The sequence below is a fragment of the Muntiacus reevesi genome, chromosome 19, assembly GCF_963930625.1.
Source record: "Muntiacus reevesi chromosome 19, mMunRee1.1, whole genome shotgun sequence".
Taxonomy (NCBI): Eukaryota; Metazoa; Chordata; class Mammalia; order Artiodactyla; family Cervidae; genus Muntiacus; species Muntiacus reevesi.
Genome location: NC_089267.1, coordinates 24089032 through 24104450, shown reverse-complemented (window position 1 = coordinate 24104450; position 15419 = coordinate 24089032). Strand labels below are relative to the sequence as shown.

At 39.6% G+C, this 15419-nt stretch overlaps 1 protein-coding gene across 5 annotated transcripts in view; it reads left to right on the top strand.

Annotated features, from left to right (window-relative positions):
• The window catches only part of NCOA7 (nuclear receptor coactivator 7), a 158692-nt gene that overhangs the window by 26886 nt on the left and 116387 nt on the right, over nt 1-15419 (top strand). Inside the window, exon 2 of one of the 5 annotated variants that reach the window (XM_065911659.1) lies at nt 9218-9303. The exons of the other annotated variants lie outside the window; for them this stretch is intronic. Within the exon in view, the coding sequence (XP_065767731.1) occupies nt 9275-9303 (29 nt within the window). The 5' untranslated portion in view covers nt 9218-9274. The remainder of the gene's footprint in view (nt 1-9217; nt 9304-15419) is intronic. 5 annotated transcript variants of the gene reach the window in all.

Below are 15419 nucleotides of genomic sequence, written 5' to 3'. Positions count from 1 at the left end.
ATACCATTTTCCATTCCTTCCTATCTGCAGTGTGTAAATGATCCAGTTTCTTGGCATCCTCATCAGCAGGATGAGGATTCTCATCTTTTGGTACTCTCACTTTTTTTGTTTGAACCATTCTGAGAGGTATGTAGTGATATCTCATTGTGGTTTTAATTTGCATTTCTTTAATGACTAATAAGATACAATGTCTTTTCATGTGTTTTTTAGCCATCTCTCCATCTTCTTCATCACAATGTCTTTTCCTATTTTTTGTCTACATTCTAACTGGATTGTTTTCTTATTATTTAGTGCTCTGAGTTCTTTATACTTTCTAGATACTAGTCCTTTGATAGTTTGCCAGTATTTTCTTTCAGTGTGTGGCTTTTCTTTTCAGCTTCTTAACAGAGTCTTTTGCAAAGCAAAAGTTGTCAATTTTAATAATTCAATTTACTAGGTTTTCCTATTATGGATTGTGCTTTTGGCATTAAGTCTAACAACTGTTTGCTCAGCCCTGGGTCCTGAAGATTTTCTTTCATTTTTTTCCCAAACATTTTATAGTATTACGTTTCATACTTAGGTTGGCTATCCATCTTGAGTTAATTTTTGTATAAGATGTGACTTTAGGTCAAGATTCTTTTTTTCCTTTTGCCAACGGATGCTCTAAATAGTGATTCCATAAGCTGTAGCGCCTTCTCAGGCTGCGTCCAAACTGATATCAACAGTAAAGGTTACTGTGGTTCATGAACAACCTGCTCAGAGTTACCTGTGTTTTCTTCCTAAGATGCAGGGGGAGGGGAGCCCCTTAAACTGAGAATGCAAGGTGAAACTTCTGGAAGAACAGCCTAGTAGTTTTCAACTCAGAAATGCAAAAGTTAATTGTCATGCCTGCCTTGACCTCTTGTGGAAAGTATTCTAACAGTGAAAAAGAAAAACATTCAAAAATGGGGTGTGATCCTAGGGCCATAGAAATAACAGAACAAGGCCAAAAGTCAGTGGTACTATTAAATAGTAAATCACTGTGATGAGTTATTAGGAAATGAAAGAGAGAACAGTTTAAACTATTTCAACCTGCAGTTTAGCTATTATGATGCTGTTGCAGCCCCAAATGGTCAATTAAAACAGCAAATAAACAAACAGAAACCTGAAGAACTTTATTATCAGAAAGGAGGCAGCCAGAGTCATAAATCGTTTCAACTGCCTCTGACAAACCATAGAATTCCATAAAGTGGAATTACCAACAGGATCTGCTTGAAAGCAAGTTTCTGACCACCTAGGGCAGTGTGCTCCAAGCATATGTATTTACGGGTGCTCCAAACAAGATCTCTAGGGAAGGTCAGAAAGTCAAGCCAAGGGTACAGCCGCAGTGATGTGGCCACACCACTTTACACAAACCTCTACTAGTGAAAGAAATTGAAGTCGCTCAGTCATGTCCGACTCTTTGTGACCCCATGGACTGTAGCCTACCAGGTGCCTCCATCCATGGGATTTTCCAGGCAAGAATACTGGAGTGGGTTGCCATTTCCTTCTCAACTTACTAGTGTGCAGAGGAGAGCAAAAGCAAGATCTGCCCTGATTTCTGCCTGCTACTGCAATATGTATCAGAAATCCTAAAAATTGCTTTCAAACTCTCATCCCCCACCCCTTTACCCTTCTGAGTAGTTAAATAGCCTCTGTTTATTGGTATGCTATTTTACCTTGTGGTTTCATAAACATTGTTTGATTGTGTTTAGTCAATAATCCTTTACCCACCCCCTTTGTTTATGGTTCTCTTTCTTTCTGAAATTAACATCAGAGCAAAGTTAAATTAAAAAGACCCCTTTTTAATAGTTTAAGATTGAAGCTAGTTACTTGAGGATCACCCAGTCCTTCCTTTTCTTTATCTTGAAATGTGCTGTGTAGCTCTAAATGGAAGCGTGAGTCAGCATCACTGCTCGATGGATCTGTCCTGGATGAGCCTTAAGGAGCTTTCAGGATCTCCTGGCTCTGGCGCACTTGGTTTCTCAGCATCTTTGGCGTTTTGTTCTAGTTTTTTATTCCTGATCACATGGCTCATGAGACATTTTCCCATGCCTTTGCAAATGCTTTATATATATACAATTCATATATTATATGTATGGGTGTTAACTCTGTGATACTTGATAAGTCTTGAAACCAAACAAAAAACTGCATTATTAAAGGAAATTATACATTCTGTACTATCTCCAGGGTGATCATTATTCCCTGTGGTTTCTGCTCCGTCTTTCTTCCTCTCACGGTTAGAAGGCAGGTATTTTGTATTTTTCTCTTCCCAGTCGTGCCACAGGGCTCCCTCCTTTCACACTCATTTTGACATTATTTGGCCCCTGCAGAATTTAGTGTCCTTTCAGTGACTTTTGTGTAGGCTCCTTTTTGTGCTCTTTGTGCATGTAGTTCATCCCCAAATATGATTGACTGCTGTGGAAATTTAGACTCAAAAGGGTTTGAATAGCTTCAGTGAGATTACATAACAGGCAGAGGAGGCAGCGTTTGAGCCCAGTTTTGTCCTTACCAGGGCTGCCCAGGGCTGTGTGGCAGCTTGGGGGCAGAATGGCCCCCACAGAACACAGGCACCTGACCTGCTGCCACGCACATTCTGGGCTGAGTAGATTTCTGTGGGCAGTCTGGCAGCTTAACATTAATTTATGCCACTGTAAATTAATATGCAGAAACACATCATGGATTCTAAAGATCTGCATTATAAGTGACCTTTTCTGAAAACAACTTGTTTATAACTTGAAGCTGTCCCATAATCCTTGTCTTATCATCCCTGTGCTGTGTGCTCGGTCAAGTCCAGCTCTGGCGACCTCATGGACTGTAGCCCACCAGGCTCCTCTGTCCATGGGGTTAATCCAGGGAAGAATACTGGAGTGGGTTGCCATGCCCTCCTCTAGGGGATCTTCCAAACCCAGGGATCGAATTCGTGTCTCTTGTGTCTCCTGCATTGGCAGATGGGCTCTAGCGCCACCTAGGATCTACTTTATCTATCCATAATACAGTTAATGTCAGAGTATTAACCAACCAGGGCGATATGAAACATACAGTCTGTATACCCCACCTGTGTAAGTCAGGTGGGTGCATTACAGTGATCCAGTTTATACCCTAGAATTGCACTTTGTCTAAAAAGAGTAGTTGCCCATAATAGAAATGAATGCAGAGCTACATTTGTACAGATAATCTTAGCTTGCCTTCTTGGTCAAGTTCAGAGTCTAAGATCCAGTGGAAACCGTCACCTAGGTGGGTCTGGCTAGTTGATCAGCAGCACCGCTGAGGACCCAGGGAGTGCTCCCGGCTCCAGCCCCAGAGAAGCACTCTTTGAACCTTAGGAAAGAGCCGTCTCTTTGTGGTACAGCTGGGCTAAGAATGCGTATACCACATGGGTGGAGTGGTGTGATGTGAACTCTTGCCCTTCCTTTAATTAACAGTCTCTAGGTTGTTTTTTCCTGCTGGCCAAGGGCTATTAGAGAAGAACCTTAGTATGTCCCAGATTTGAGGGAAAACCTTATTATTACCAGTTGTTGGATTCAGATATTATCATATTGCAGGCTTTACTTGAGCTGGTGTATGAAAAGCAAACAGATCCATTTTCAGTGCTTGTTATGTGTTAACTCTAAACCTTCTGAATATTTGGTTAATATCTTTTCAGTTTTACTCTGCCTACTGATTCTAATAAAAGTTAATAATAATAGCATTGTGGTGCTTTATAAAGTGCTTTCAGGTGCATTCCCTCACTTCAATCTTACTATGATTGTATGAGTAGATAGAAATGCAGATGATGAAGCCATAGTTTGAAGGTTAAATAACTTGCCTCCAATCACTGAGCCTTTAAATGGATGGTCTGGACCCTGTATCCCAGTCTGCTTCATCTGTATCTCTGATTGTTTTTCTTCATTCTGTTTCCGTTTAAATGGCATTAAGTGTTCATTTTTACATTGTCTGGGAGGGGATTAGAACATATTTGTAGCATCATACTGTGATACGTAGGAAAAGTTATATGTAGATGTGGAAGTAGAATTTTCTATTTGACTTCACTGGAAACGGTATCTGATTTCAGCTTCTAAGAACCGTCCCAGAGGGCTGTTGGGGACACATGCCTGTAGTATCCATAGCCCTACACAAGAACACTCCCGTGTGTGATGTTCTTAGCTCCTATTTATGTTTATACATTGACAGTCTTTCTCCTGCTAGATGAACCATCTGGAGGGGAGCGACTCAGCAATAGTTCATGCCTCCTTCCTTATGCCTTCTTAAATTTTGGTTGACATATGTTCTTGTTCAGTTGCTCAGCCATGTTCGTCTTGGAAACCCCGTGGACCGTAGCACGCCAGGTTTCCCTGCCTTTCACCATCTCCCAGAGCTTGCTCAGACTCATGCCCATTGAGTCAGTGAAGTGTTAAGTATTTTTTGACCAATCAACAGACTGAGAATATTCATTTAAAACCGCTTCTTTAATGTAGGATATAAAAGGTTTGTGAGTCTTAATTTTTTATCACCGTACGTTTTTCAGTATTCAAAATTTTACTAACCTTAAAAAATTAAGAATCCTTTCAAATCATTTCCTGTGAAAAAACTGCATATGCTTTATTTGAAAATATTCCTAATTACCAATTAAACTCTTGTGTGAGCTTCAATGTTGTTTAAAGCTCCTGTTTCCTACTTTCTTGATTTGAATTCAGAGCAAGTGGCTCTTAAGGGAATATTTACATATTGCTTGTCATTCATTACTGGGAAAAACAGCCATGGTCGAGTTTGATCTGCTAATGCTTTCAGGAAATCATTAGCTTTTCTTTTTTTTTTTACAGATTAAAAAAAAGACATATAAACATTTAGCCAGTAGCAGACTCGTGTTCTTTACTTCATTTTTAAAGAACAGGCAGAATGACTTGATTTAATTGAAGAATACTGCTTTTTAAGCTGTAGGTTACCAACCTATTGGGCATCATGAAATCAGTTTAGTGGATAGGAACCAGCATTATTTTAATGGAATGGAATAGAAAAGATCAGTCAAGACTGAGCTAGACTGAATAGAAAATAATCAGTGTGTGTTGTATGTCGTCAAAATAAATATTATTTCATGAAAATCTTGTTTTAAATATTTATAAGGATGTTTATATTGAATCTCAATTTAAATTTTTTTTTTTTTTTATTTTGTACCATATTGAACAGTGACTCATTGATTTAGAAAATTCTTCAGTGGTTGGTATACTGGCAGTGAAGTTACTTTTCCTCCCTGAAAAACAAATTTCTTTGATCTAACACACATTAAGCAATTGTTCAAAGACAGCTGTACACAAAATGCTTGTGATGATATAAATGCACTTTCCCACAGTGCAGTGTTATCGTTCTAACCAATTTGGGCTTCCCTGGTGGCTCAGCTGGTAAAGAATCTGCCTGCAATGCGGGAGACTTGGGTTCGATCCCTGGGTTGGGAGGATCCCCTGGAGAAGGGAACGGCTACCCACTCCGGTATTCTGGCCTGGAGAACTCCATAGACTATTCCATGAGGTCGCAGAGTCAGACACGACTGAGCAACTTTCACTTTCACTGTCACTTTCAAAGAGAGCAGTACGTAAAATGCTTGTGATGATATAAATGTGCTTTCCCACAGTGCAGTGTAATGGGTCTAACCAATTTTAAGGATAAGTGACAAGCTTGTCCCTGTTTAACCTGAAATTCCCTTGCTGATCTGGAGTGTCCCAGATCCTAGAGTGAGACCCAAGGAGACTGTAATTCAGCAAAACTACCTGATGAAACTAAGCTTATGCAGCTTCTGCTTTGGGGCCTCCTTGGGTTATTTCTTCTCTGTAAGACTACTAGCTGTGGGGTTGTATAGTTTTCTTTTCTCTTAAATGAAAATAATAATAGCAGTTACCTGTTTTTTAAGATTGTTGAGAGGATTGATTGAATTAAAATGCATGAAGTCTTTGGAATAAGCTCTCTTGAAAAATAAGCACTAATGAATTTTAATATAAATTTATACTAAGTAAGGAATACATGAATAAATGAAAGATTGAGAAAGAGCAAGAATAAATATACTATACAGGCATGAATTTTGTATACCCTTCGGGGAGTTTATCTATCCCTTGCAACTTCTCCGGGCCCTAGTCACGGCTCTCAGTGAAAGACCCAAGAAAGGACTCCAAGATACACAGAGACCAAAGCACATGGAAAGTAAATGATTTAAAGTAAATGTTGTTGCTGACAGTCAAGAAAGACTTCAGCTGAACTGACTCCTAATTTGAACTTAAACTTCTCACTACTGGCTCCAGAGACTTTCGTCGCATGCGTTTGAAACCTTTGCTTGCTGTTGGTCTGGGAACTGGTGATGGACAGGGAAACCTGGCATGCTGCGGTCCACAGGGTCGCAAAGAGTCAGACCCGACTGAGTGAGCGAACAACAACAAATTGCTGTTGGTACAACAGCTCTTGCATGAGAGAAAATTGAGCTCTGAACTAGAGGATGCTTTGTGCTCGCAGCTCAGGAAGTTCATCACTTATGCTTGTAATCCAGCTGTCATTGATTTTGGTAGCAGTTTTCCTTTCTTTCCCCCTCAAATTCCTATCTGAAAATTTCTACAGCCTTCACCCCCTCTAACTCCTAAGTCAGATGCTGGTTGCACACCCTCCCACATACCCTCCCAGCGAGGCACACTTCAGATATGTCGCTTCCCCACCCCCAGTCTTCTCTTGAATTTGAGGTTCTGAACAAAGTGGCTCATTCCTACCTTTCTGTCTGTATCTCCTATTTTGATTTTCTGTACATTTCTTACTCTTTGCCTCCTCAAGCCTCTGGTTTCATTGTGCAAAGAACTGCTCTTTACGATCCACTTTTTATTTACAGTGACAACAAACTCATAACTCTGGCAACCCCATCTTTAATTATCTCCTTGAGGCCTTTCCTGTTTCATTTAATCCTTCACCACCACCCACACACATAACTAGATGTGCCCTCCCTTGCCACTTGACCCAAGGCATTGCTAGGCTTCCTAATCCCTTCTCTTGGAGCCCTTAACACCATTCTCTTTGGATACACCCAGTAGCTCTCTGATCTTCTCTGCCTTATTTGCTTGTGTTATTTATTGTCAGTTCTTTTTCATTTTTACAGTCATTCACTGTGAAGGATAACCAACATGTACTATGGAACAGAGACTGATCTGTGTACGCATCTAGTCTCATGATTGCTCTGTTACCATCCCAATTACAAAGATGCTAAACTGTATCACAGATGTTATGTAATTGACCCAGGGTCACTTAACGATGAGATAGCAGATCTGGGACTCAGCCCTGGTATGCCTGACCTCACAGACTATGTTCTTAATTATTATGTTGTATTCTTCATTAAACTATGTTGAATTGAATTTCATAGAACCTTATCAGTTACCCATATAAAGATAAATAGGACTCACTGATCTAAATGATACAATAATTAAAACTGATATTTTCTGCTTTCCACTGTAAAGGAATTACTAGGAACTTTGGAACAGGCTAGGAAATCTCTGTGCTTTCAGGGTAAGTTTGCAAGTCCCTACCTACCAATGAAAAAGTCAGCAGTCTCCCGAACTTCCTCTGCATTTGGGGCGTATATCAAGGATTCCCCTATGATTTCTTCTCTTGATTCAGAGTTGGCGGCCCTCACAGTTGGTGAAGGTCTCCCAGCTCGTTTACTTTTGTTGTGGAGGCAGTGACCTGGTGCTTGTGCCCCTGGACATGTTCGTGTTCATACATTTTTTTCAAAAACTTTCAAAAGTGATTATTTCTTTTTTGGCTGTGCTGGGTCTTCATTGCTGGATGAGCTTTCTCTAGCTATATTGAGCTATTGAGCAGAGGCTTCTCTCCAGTTGCAGTGGCTTCCCCTGTTGCAGACTTGGGCTCTAGAGCACATGAGCTTCAGTAGTTTCAGCACCTCAGCTTAGTAGCTGTGCCTCCTGGGCTCCAAAGCACAGGCTCAGTAGTTGTGGCTCATGGGCTTAGTTGCTCTGCAGCATGTGGGATCTTCCCAGACCAGGGATCGAACCCTTGTCTCCTGCATTAGCAGGCAGATTCTTTACCACCGAGCCACCAGGGAAGCCCCTGTTGATGCATTTTTATTTCCCTCTTCCTTCATGTACCATTTTAAATAAAGTTTGCATAAGCAAAATGGTTAATGTCCATTTTTTTTTTTTCTGTACCCATTTTTGTCTTATACCAGCGAACATGCACTGGGCCTGCCTACTTGTTTTAGCTTTTTGCTTCTCACATGTAAATGTAAACAGTATTGAAAAGGATAATGGGCCAGATTTAAAGAGACTGAGCAAGACATAGGGTGGCCTATGGTTTGCAGTTGTGACTCAGCACCAAATAAAGCAGACCGATGAGTCAGTACCACGGAGCCTGAATCAGAGTGTCCCAGAGAAAGGAAGATGCTAGTTGAACTGGGGAACCTCCTGGATCTCTTCCCAGAGCAAGACATGGTCTAGCATCTGCTGAGGCAGAAGGTGGTGGCAAGCATGAAGGAGGGCTTTTCTTAATGGTTCTGTTGATGCAGTTGATTTCACTTGCACCTGTAAAGGTGATTTCGAGGTTGGGTACATCAGGTACTGAAATGAGAAATGTAGCTTTCTAGTTTTGAGACAAGGTTTCTTTAGGTATGGACTGAGAGTGTGATGTGCATATAGAGGAACCAGAAAACAAGGCTATGGATTGCATCAAAATTTAAAAGTAGTATTTGTCAAAGTACTTACGGAATACTTGACAAACTAGATAGCCAAAATATGAACCTGGGAAGGTAGGGAACAGTTAATTAGAGGCCAGTTATTCATGCTTAAAATATTCTTTTCTATACTTAGGGAAAAAAAACCATGAACCCTAATTCTATTTCTAAATCACTCTATGGCATTTAAATACAGTTTATACATACATGTCCAGGAGTACATCTGTTGTACAAAGAAGACTAGATTCAAAATGGATTGATCCTGCTTTTGAATAGGTGGCATGATTTGAATTCAATTCCTGTCGTGGATGCTTTGAGCTAAGTTGTTCATCTTTCCATTAATTTTTCCTGTGCATGTGAGAATGTTACTGTTGATTATGACAACCTTGGTGTGTGTGGTTCACCATGTGAAGAGGTTTTGGTTTATAAATTGTGTAATGTATAATTTAAAGCAGGTGAATTTTGATATTTCAGGTTAATTTTGTTAGCACAGTGGAAAGCTGAACAGTAATTTGGTTATTTCATTTTCAGAAGGTAATTGAAGCAGATGCTGGTGAGGTCATTGGGGAATGAGCCATCTCCATTTCAATGGCTCCATCATTTTTTTCAAGTGGGAGGTATTTCCTTTTACTTTGCTAAATCAACTGCTTTCACTAGACAACGAGAGAAATTTAATTTCTTTTAACCATAACTCTGATCTTCTATAATCAGAATTTCAAGATATTTTTCTATTATAAGAGTAGTTGTGTTTTAAATGTAAAAGTGAGCAATATGTACACATTAGGTATATGAAAACATAATTTCTTTTAGAGTATATGGATTTTTAAAATAAAAGAATTAGTTATAAACACATATATTTACCTTTAAGTGCAATTTGCACTGTCTGAACAGGTCATTGAAAACTTAAAATAATAAAACTGGTTGAGTTATAAACCTAATCAATGTAATCTTTACCTTCTTCCTGTTTATTTTAAACACATAGGAAAATCTTTCTCTACTTTGAATTTGGTTTCCATATTATCTGACACAAGCAGATGTCTTAAGTAAGACATCCCCCAGTTCTTTCACGTAATCAAAAGCAGACTTTATTTGTTGTTGCTGTTGTTCTGTCACTGAGTCGTGTTCAACTCTTTGCAATCCCACGGACTGCAGCACGCCAGGCTTTCCTGTCCTTCACTGTCTCCCGGAGTTTGCTCAAACTCATGTCCATTGAGTCGGTGAAGCCATCCAACCATCTCCTCCTCTGTTGCTCCCTTCTCCCGCCCTCAATCTTTCTTAGCATCAGGGTCTTTTCCAGTGAGTCAGCTCTTTGCATCAGGTGGCCAAAGTTTTGGAGCTTCAGCTTTAGCATGAGTCCTTCCAATGAATATTCAGGGTTGATTTTGTGTTTGATCTCCTTGCTGTCCAAGGGATTCTCAAGAGTCTTCTCCAGCACCACAGTTCAAAAGCATCTTGGTGCTCAGCCTTCCTTATAGTCCAATTCTTAACATTCATACATGACTACTGGAAAAACCATAGCTTTGACTAAATGGATCTTTGTTGGCAACGTGATGTCTCTGATTTTTAATACACTGTCTAGATTTGTCACAGCTTTTCTTCCAAGGAGCAAATGTCTTTTAAATTCATGGTCATCCACAGAGATTTTGGAGTCCCAAGAAAATAAAATTTGTCACTGTTGCCATTTTTTCCACATCTGTTTGTCATGAAGTGATGGGACCGGATGCCATGATCTTAGTTTTTTGAATGTTAAATTTTAAGCCAGGTTTTCACTCTCCTCTTTCACTTTCATCAAGAGGCTCTTTAGTTCCTTGTCCCTTTCTGTCATAAGGGTGCTGTCATCTGCATATCTGAGGTTATTGATATTTTTTCCCGCAATCTGAATTCCAGCTTGTGCTTCATCCAACTCGGCATTTCTCATGATGTGCTCTGCATATAAATTAGATAATCAGGGTATAGTATACAGCCTTGACATACTCCTTTCCCAATTTTGAACCAATTCGTTGTTCCATGTCCAGTTCTAACCGTTGCTTCTTATCCTGCATATAGGCTTCTCAGGAGGCAGATAAGGTGGTCTGATATTCTCATCTCTTTAAGAATTTTCCATTGTTTGTTGTGATCCATGCAATCAAAGGCTTTAGCATAGTCCATGAAGCAGGAGTAGATTTTTTCTGGAATTCCCTTGCCCTTTCTGTGATCTCTCAGATGTTGGCAATTTAATCTCTGATTCCTCTGCCTTTTCTAAACCCAGCTTGTACATCTGGAAGTTCTTGGTTCACGTACTGCTGAGGCCTAGCTTAAAGGATTTTGAACATAATCTTGTTGACATGTGAAATGAGTGCAATGAGTTCAAACAGTAGTTTGAACATTATTTGGCATTGCCTTTTTTTGAGATTGGACTGAAAACTGACCTTTTCCAATCCTGTGGCCACTGCTGAGTTTTCCAAATTTGCTGGCATATTGAGTGCAGCACTTTAACAGCATCATCTTTTAGAATTTGAAATAGGTCAGCTGGATTTCCATCACGTCCACTAGCTTTGTTGTTAGAAATGTGTATTCTTGCCACTGCTTCTTAATCTCTTCTGCTTCTGTCAGATTCAGGGGATTAGTTCTGGTAGACAAGTACCTGAAGAACTATGGATGGAAGTTCATAGCATTGTACATAAGGTGGTGACCAAAATTATCCCCAAGAAAAAGAAATGCAAGAAGGCAAAGTGGTTGTCTGAGGAGGACTTACAAATAGGTAAAAAAAAAAAAAAAAAAAAGAAAGAGAAGCAAAAGGCAAAAGAGAAAGGGAAAGATATACCCAACTGAATGCAGAGTTCCAGAGAATAGGAAGGAGAGATAAGAAAGCCTTCTTAAGTGAGCAATGCAAAGAAATAGAGGAAAACAATAGAATGAGAAAGACTAGAGGTCTCTTCAAGAAAATTGGAGATACCAAGAGATCATGGCCTGCAAAGATGGGCTCAACTCAGATAATAGCTGGTAAGTTTATTTTCCTGCATTCAGAAATCTAATGAATGCCTCTATGGCTTTCTTTTTTTAAAAAATAATTTTCTTCATTTATTTATTTACTTAGTTTCATTCTTCCTTGGTACACAGCTTTTATCTTGTTTCCACATACAGGCTTTTAATTGCAGTGGCTTCTCTTGCTGCCGAGCCTGGGGCTCTAGGCAAGCAGGCTTCCATAGTTGGGGTAAGGTAGACTCAGTAGTTGTGGCTCCCGGGGCCTGAGCACAGGCTCAACAGTTTTGGCCCATAGGCTTAGTTCTTCCAGGCATGTGGGATACTCCTGGACCAGGAACAGAACCCATGTCTCCTGCATCGCCAGGCAGATTCTTTACCACTGAACCGCCAGGGAAGCCCCTCCATGAGTTTCTTTTAATGCACAGTTTCATAACAACTGAATTTTATAGGCACATCTTATGAGAATCTTCAGTCCCTCTCTGAGTCGGTTTGAGATGTAGAAGCAACAGGTTATATAGTAACTTGGTAATGCCCTGGAGACTTGAAAGAAGTGATTGAGAGATGAGCAAGAATATAAGTGTCAGGTTTATGTTATCTTGATATCTCATTTCTTCCTCCATTCCTCCTCTTAACACAGGCACCATAACTAACTTCAGAAACATAAAATCTTTTAGTTGAAATACAGAGGTCATCTGGGCTACCACACCATGGCTGGAAACCCCACTCCACCCAACAAATTGGCCTTTTCCAGCCTCGATTTGAGCTTTCTCAGTCAGAGGCATGTCCCAGGGACTCCTAAGGATGTTTCTTGCTTAAAAAGCTCTTGCTAGTCGACAGTTGCTTTTAAATTTTTAGTTAAAATTTATATCCTTTCAGATCTTAGAGGAAATGCTTTCAGCTTCTCACCATTGAGATTAATATTTGCTGAGGGTTTGTCATGTGTGTGCATGTGCTCATTTGTGTCTGCCCCTTCGCGACCCCATGGGCCATAGCCTGTGGGATTTCCCAGGCAAGAATACTGGAGTGGGTTGCCATTTCCTCCTCCAGGGGATCGTTCCGACCCGGGGATCAAACCCATGTCTCCAGCACTGGCAGGTGGATTCTTTACCACTGAGCCACCTGGGAAGGCCAGGTAAGACTGAATGCTCACTCACTCACTCAGTCGTGTCCGACTCTTTGCGACCCCATGGACTGCAGCCCACCAGGCTCCTCCGTCCATGGGATTTCCCAGGCAAGAGTACTGGAGTGGGTTACCATTTCCTTCTCCAGGAGGTCTTCCTGACCGGGGTTGTCATATATGGCCTTTATTATGTTGAGGTAGGTTCCTTCTATGCCTGCTTTCTGGAGACTTTTTATCACACATGGGTGTTGAATTTTGTTGAAATCTTCCTCTGCATCTGTTAAGGTGATCATATGACTTTTATCTTTCAGTTTGTTAATATGGTATATCACATTTATTGATTTGCATGTATTGAAGAATCCTTGCTTCCCTGGGATAAAGCCCACTTGATCATGGTGTATGATCCTTTTGACGTGTTGTTGGATTCTGTTTGTTAGTATTTAGTTGAGGATTTTGCATCTATGTTCATCAGTGACATTGGCCTGTAATTTTCTTTTTTTGGTGGCATCTTTGTCTGGTTTTGATGTCAGGGTGATGGTGGCCTCATAGAATGAGTTCAAGGGTTTTCCTTTCTCTGCAGTTTTCTGGAAGAGTTTGAGCAGGATAGGTGGTAACTCTTCTCTAAACTTTTCGTAGAATTCACTTATGAGGTCATCTAGCCCTGGGCTTTTGTCTGTTGAAATGCATATATTTTTTTAATCACAGCTTCAATTTCTGTGCCTGTGATTAGTCTGCTCATATCTTCTATTTTTTCCTGTTTCCATTTTGGAAGGATATAGTTTTCTAAGAATTTGTTCATTTCTTCAAGGTTGTCCATTTTATGGCATATAGTTGCTTATAGTAGTTTCTTATGATCCTTGTATTTCTGCATTGTCTGTTGTAACTTCCTTTTCATTTCTCATTTTATTGATTTGAGTCCTCTCCCTCTTTTTTTTTTGATAAGTATGGCTGAGGGTTTGTGATTTTGTTTATCTTCTCAAAGAGCCAGCTTTTAGTTTTATTGACCTTTGCTATTGTCTCCTTCATTTCTTTTTCATTTATTTCTGTTCTGATTTTTATGATTTCTTTCCTCCTGCTAACTTTAACTTATTCTACTCTTTGCCAGTTACTTAGAGTCCACACAAAATAAATCAAATCCCTCTTTCATATATTATCACTGTATGTATTTGAAGATAACATAGTATTCTCTCTGAACCCTCTCTTTTTCAGGCTGACTATACTAAGTTTCTAAGTATTCTTACTTAAAATAGTTTTCAGATTCTTCACTATCTTGGTATGGTTTTGATTAATGTATTTGAAGAAATATTACTTGTTATACTTTTGTTATGCAGCGGTATACTTCATTAGTTTGTTGACAATCATTCACACTGAGGGAAAAGAGTGTTTTCCTTGTGAATTAGAATTTTAATTTTATCTTGTTTTCCATCATTATTCTAATTTTACAGAAAGTTTGAAGCCTGATTTTTAACATCAAACATATTTTCTGTCCATTCTAGCTTGGGCCAAATTATACAGGCTGAACAACAGGCTTGCTATGTCCTTATCCACATAGTTGATAAAAATGCTGAAGGAGAGCTGTATGCATTATGGCATATTTGTACTATTAGTAATTAAATAATTATCTTTAAGTCTTTCAACTTGTTGTAACTCAATTTTCTCTCAGTTCACTTAACCGAAATCTCTAGCTCAGCTCTTTCCATCCTACTTTCATTAATAAGAAGCTAGCCACAGACATTTTCAAGAGCCTAAGTGAAAACTTGTTATACTGCCTCCTGTGACACGAGCATCAATATGCCAAATCTAGCAGCCTGTTAAAGAGAGAATTGTTTTAGTTCGTATTCATTCATTTTAGCATTCCCATGGTGTCTCCCAGCAGCCAATAATCCATCTTCAAGTTATCACAAATGATTTGTCTAATATCTGTCAGTTTATTTTTCTGGGAGTTGGTATCAAGCTGCTTTTACTGTGTCATTTCTAGAATCTGTTTTGTTCTTTTTTTAAAACCAGGATCTTTTTTTTCTTCTAATCTTTCTCCATGATTCTTTGGTGATTACTAGTAATAGTTTTACCACTCAAGGAGTTACTGCTTATAGGGCTAGAGACTTCATCCTGGGTGTCATTTTTTCCTTAGCCATGGGTGCTCTATGCTTTTAGTTTTATACTTAGTCTGTTTGATAGAGCTGCAAATTAGGGTTGAACTAGATCTACTTTGTCTATCTTAAAACTTCATTCAGGGTGCCATAGGCAGTGGGCTTATTACTTCTTGTCTCTTCATTCTCTCAACATCCCTGAAATTTTCCTATAACTTTTTCCTTTGCATTGTTTACAGACTTCTGTTAACTCTGATCTTCAGCTGTCCATCGTTGTTCTTATGGGTTTCTGTCGCTTGCTTTTTGCTTTTGTTTGCGTTTCATTATGTGCCTTTCTGCATCCTTTATTTATGTCCATTGAAAACATGGGTTCATCAGGAAGCATTTGTTTCTGGAGATGCTTTCTGCTTTGCTTCTTCAACAGGCTCATCCGTGGTAGAGCTGGCAGAATTTGTTTTGAAAGAGCATATGCCTCTTGAGCCATTTCCCTTTTAGACTCTGGCCTTGAAGTCATGTTCATCTGTCCTTTCCCTCAGCAGACATTTGTAGGAATGCACAA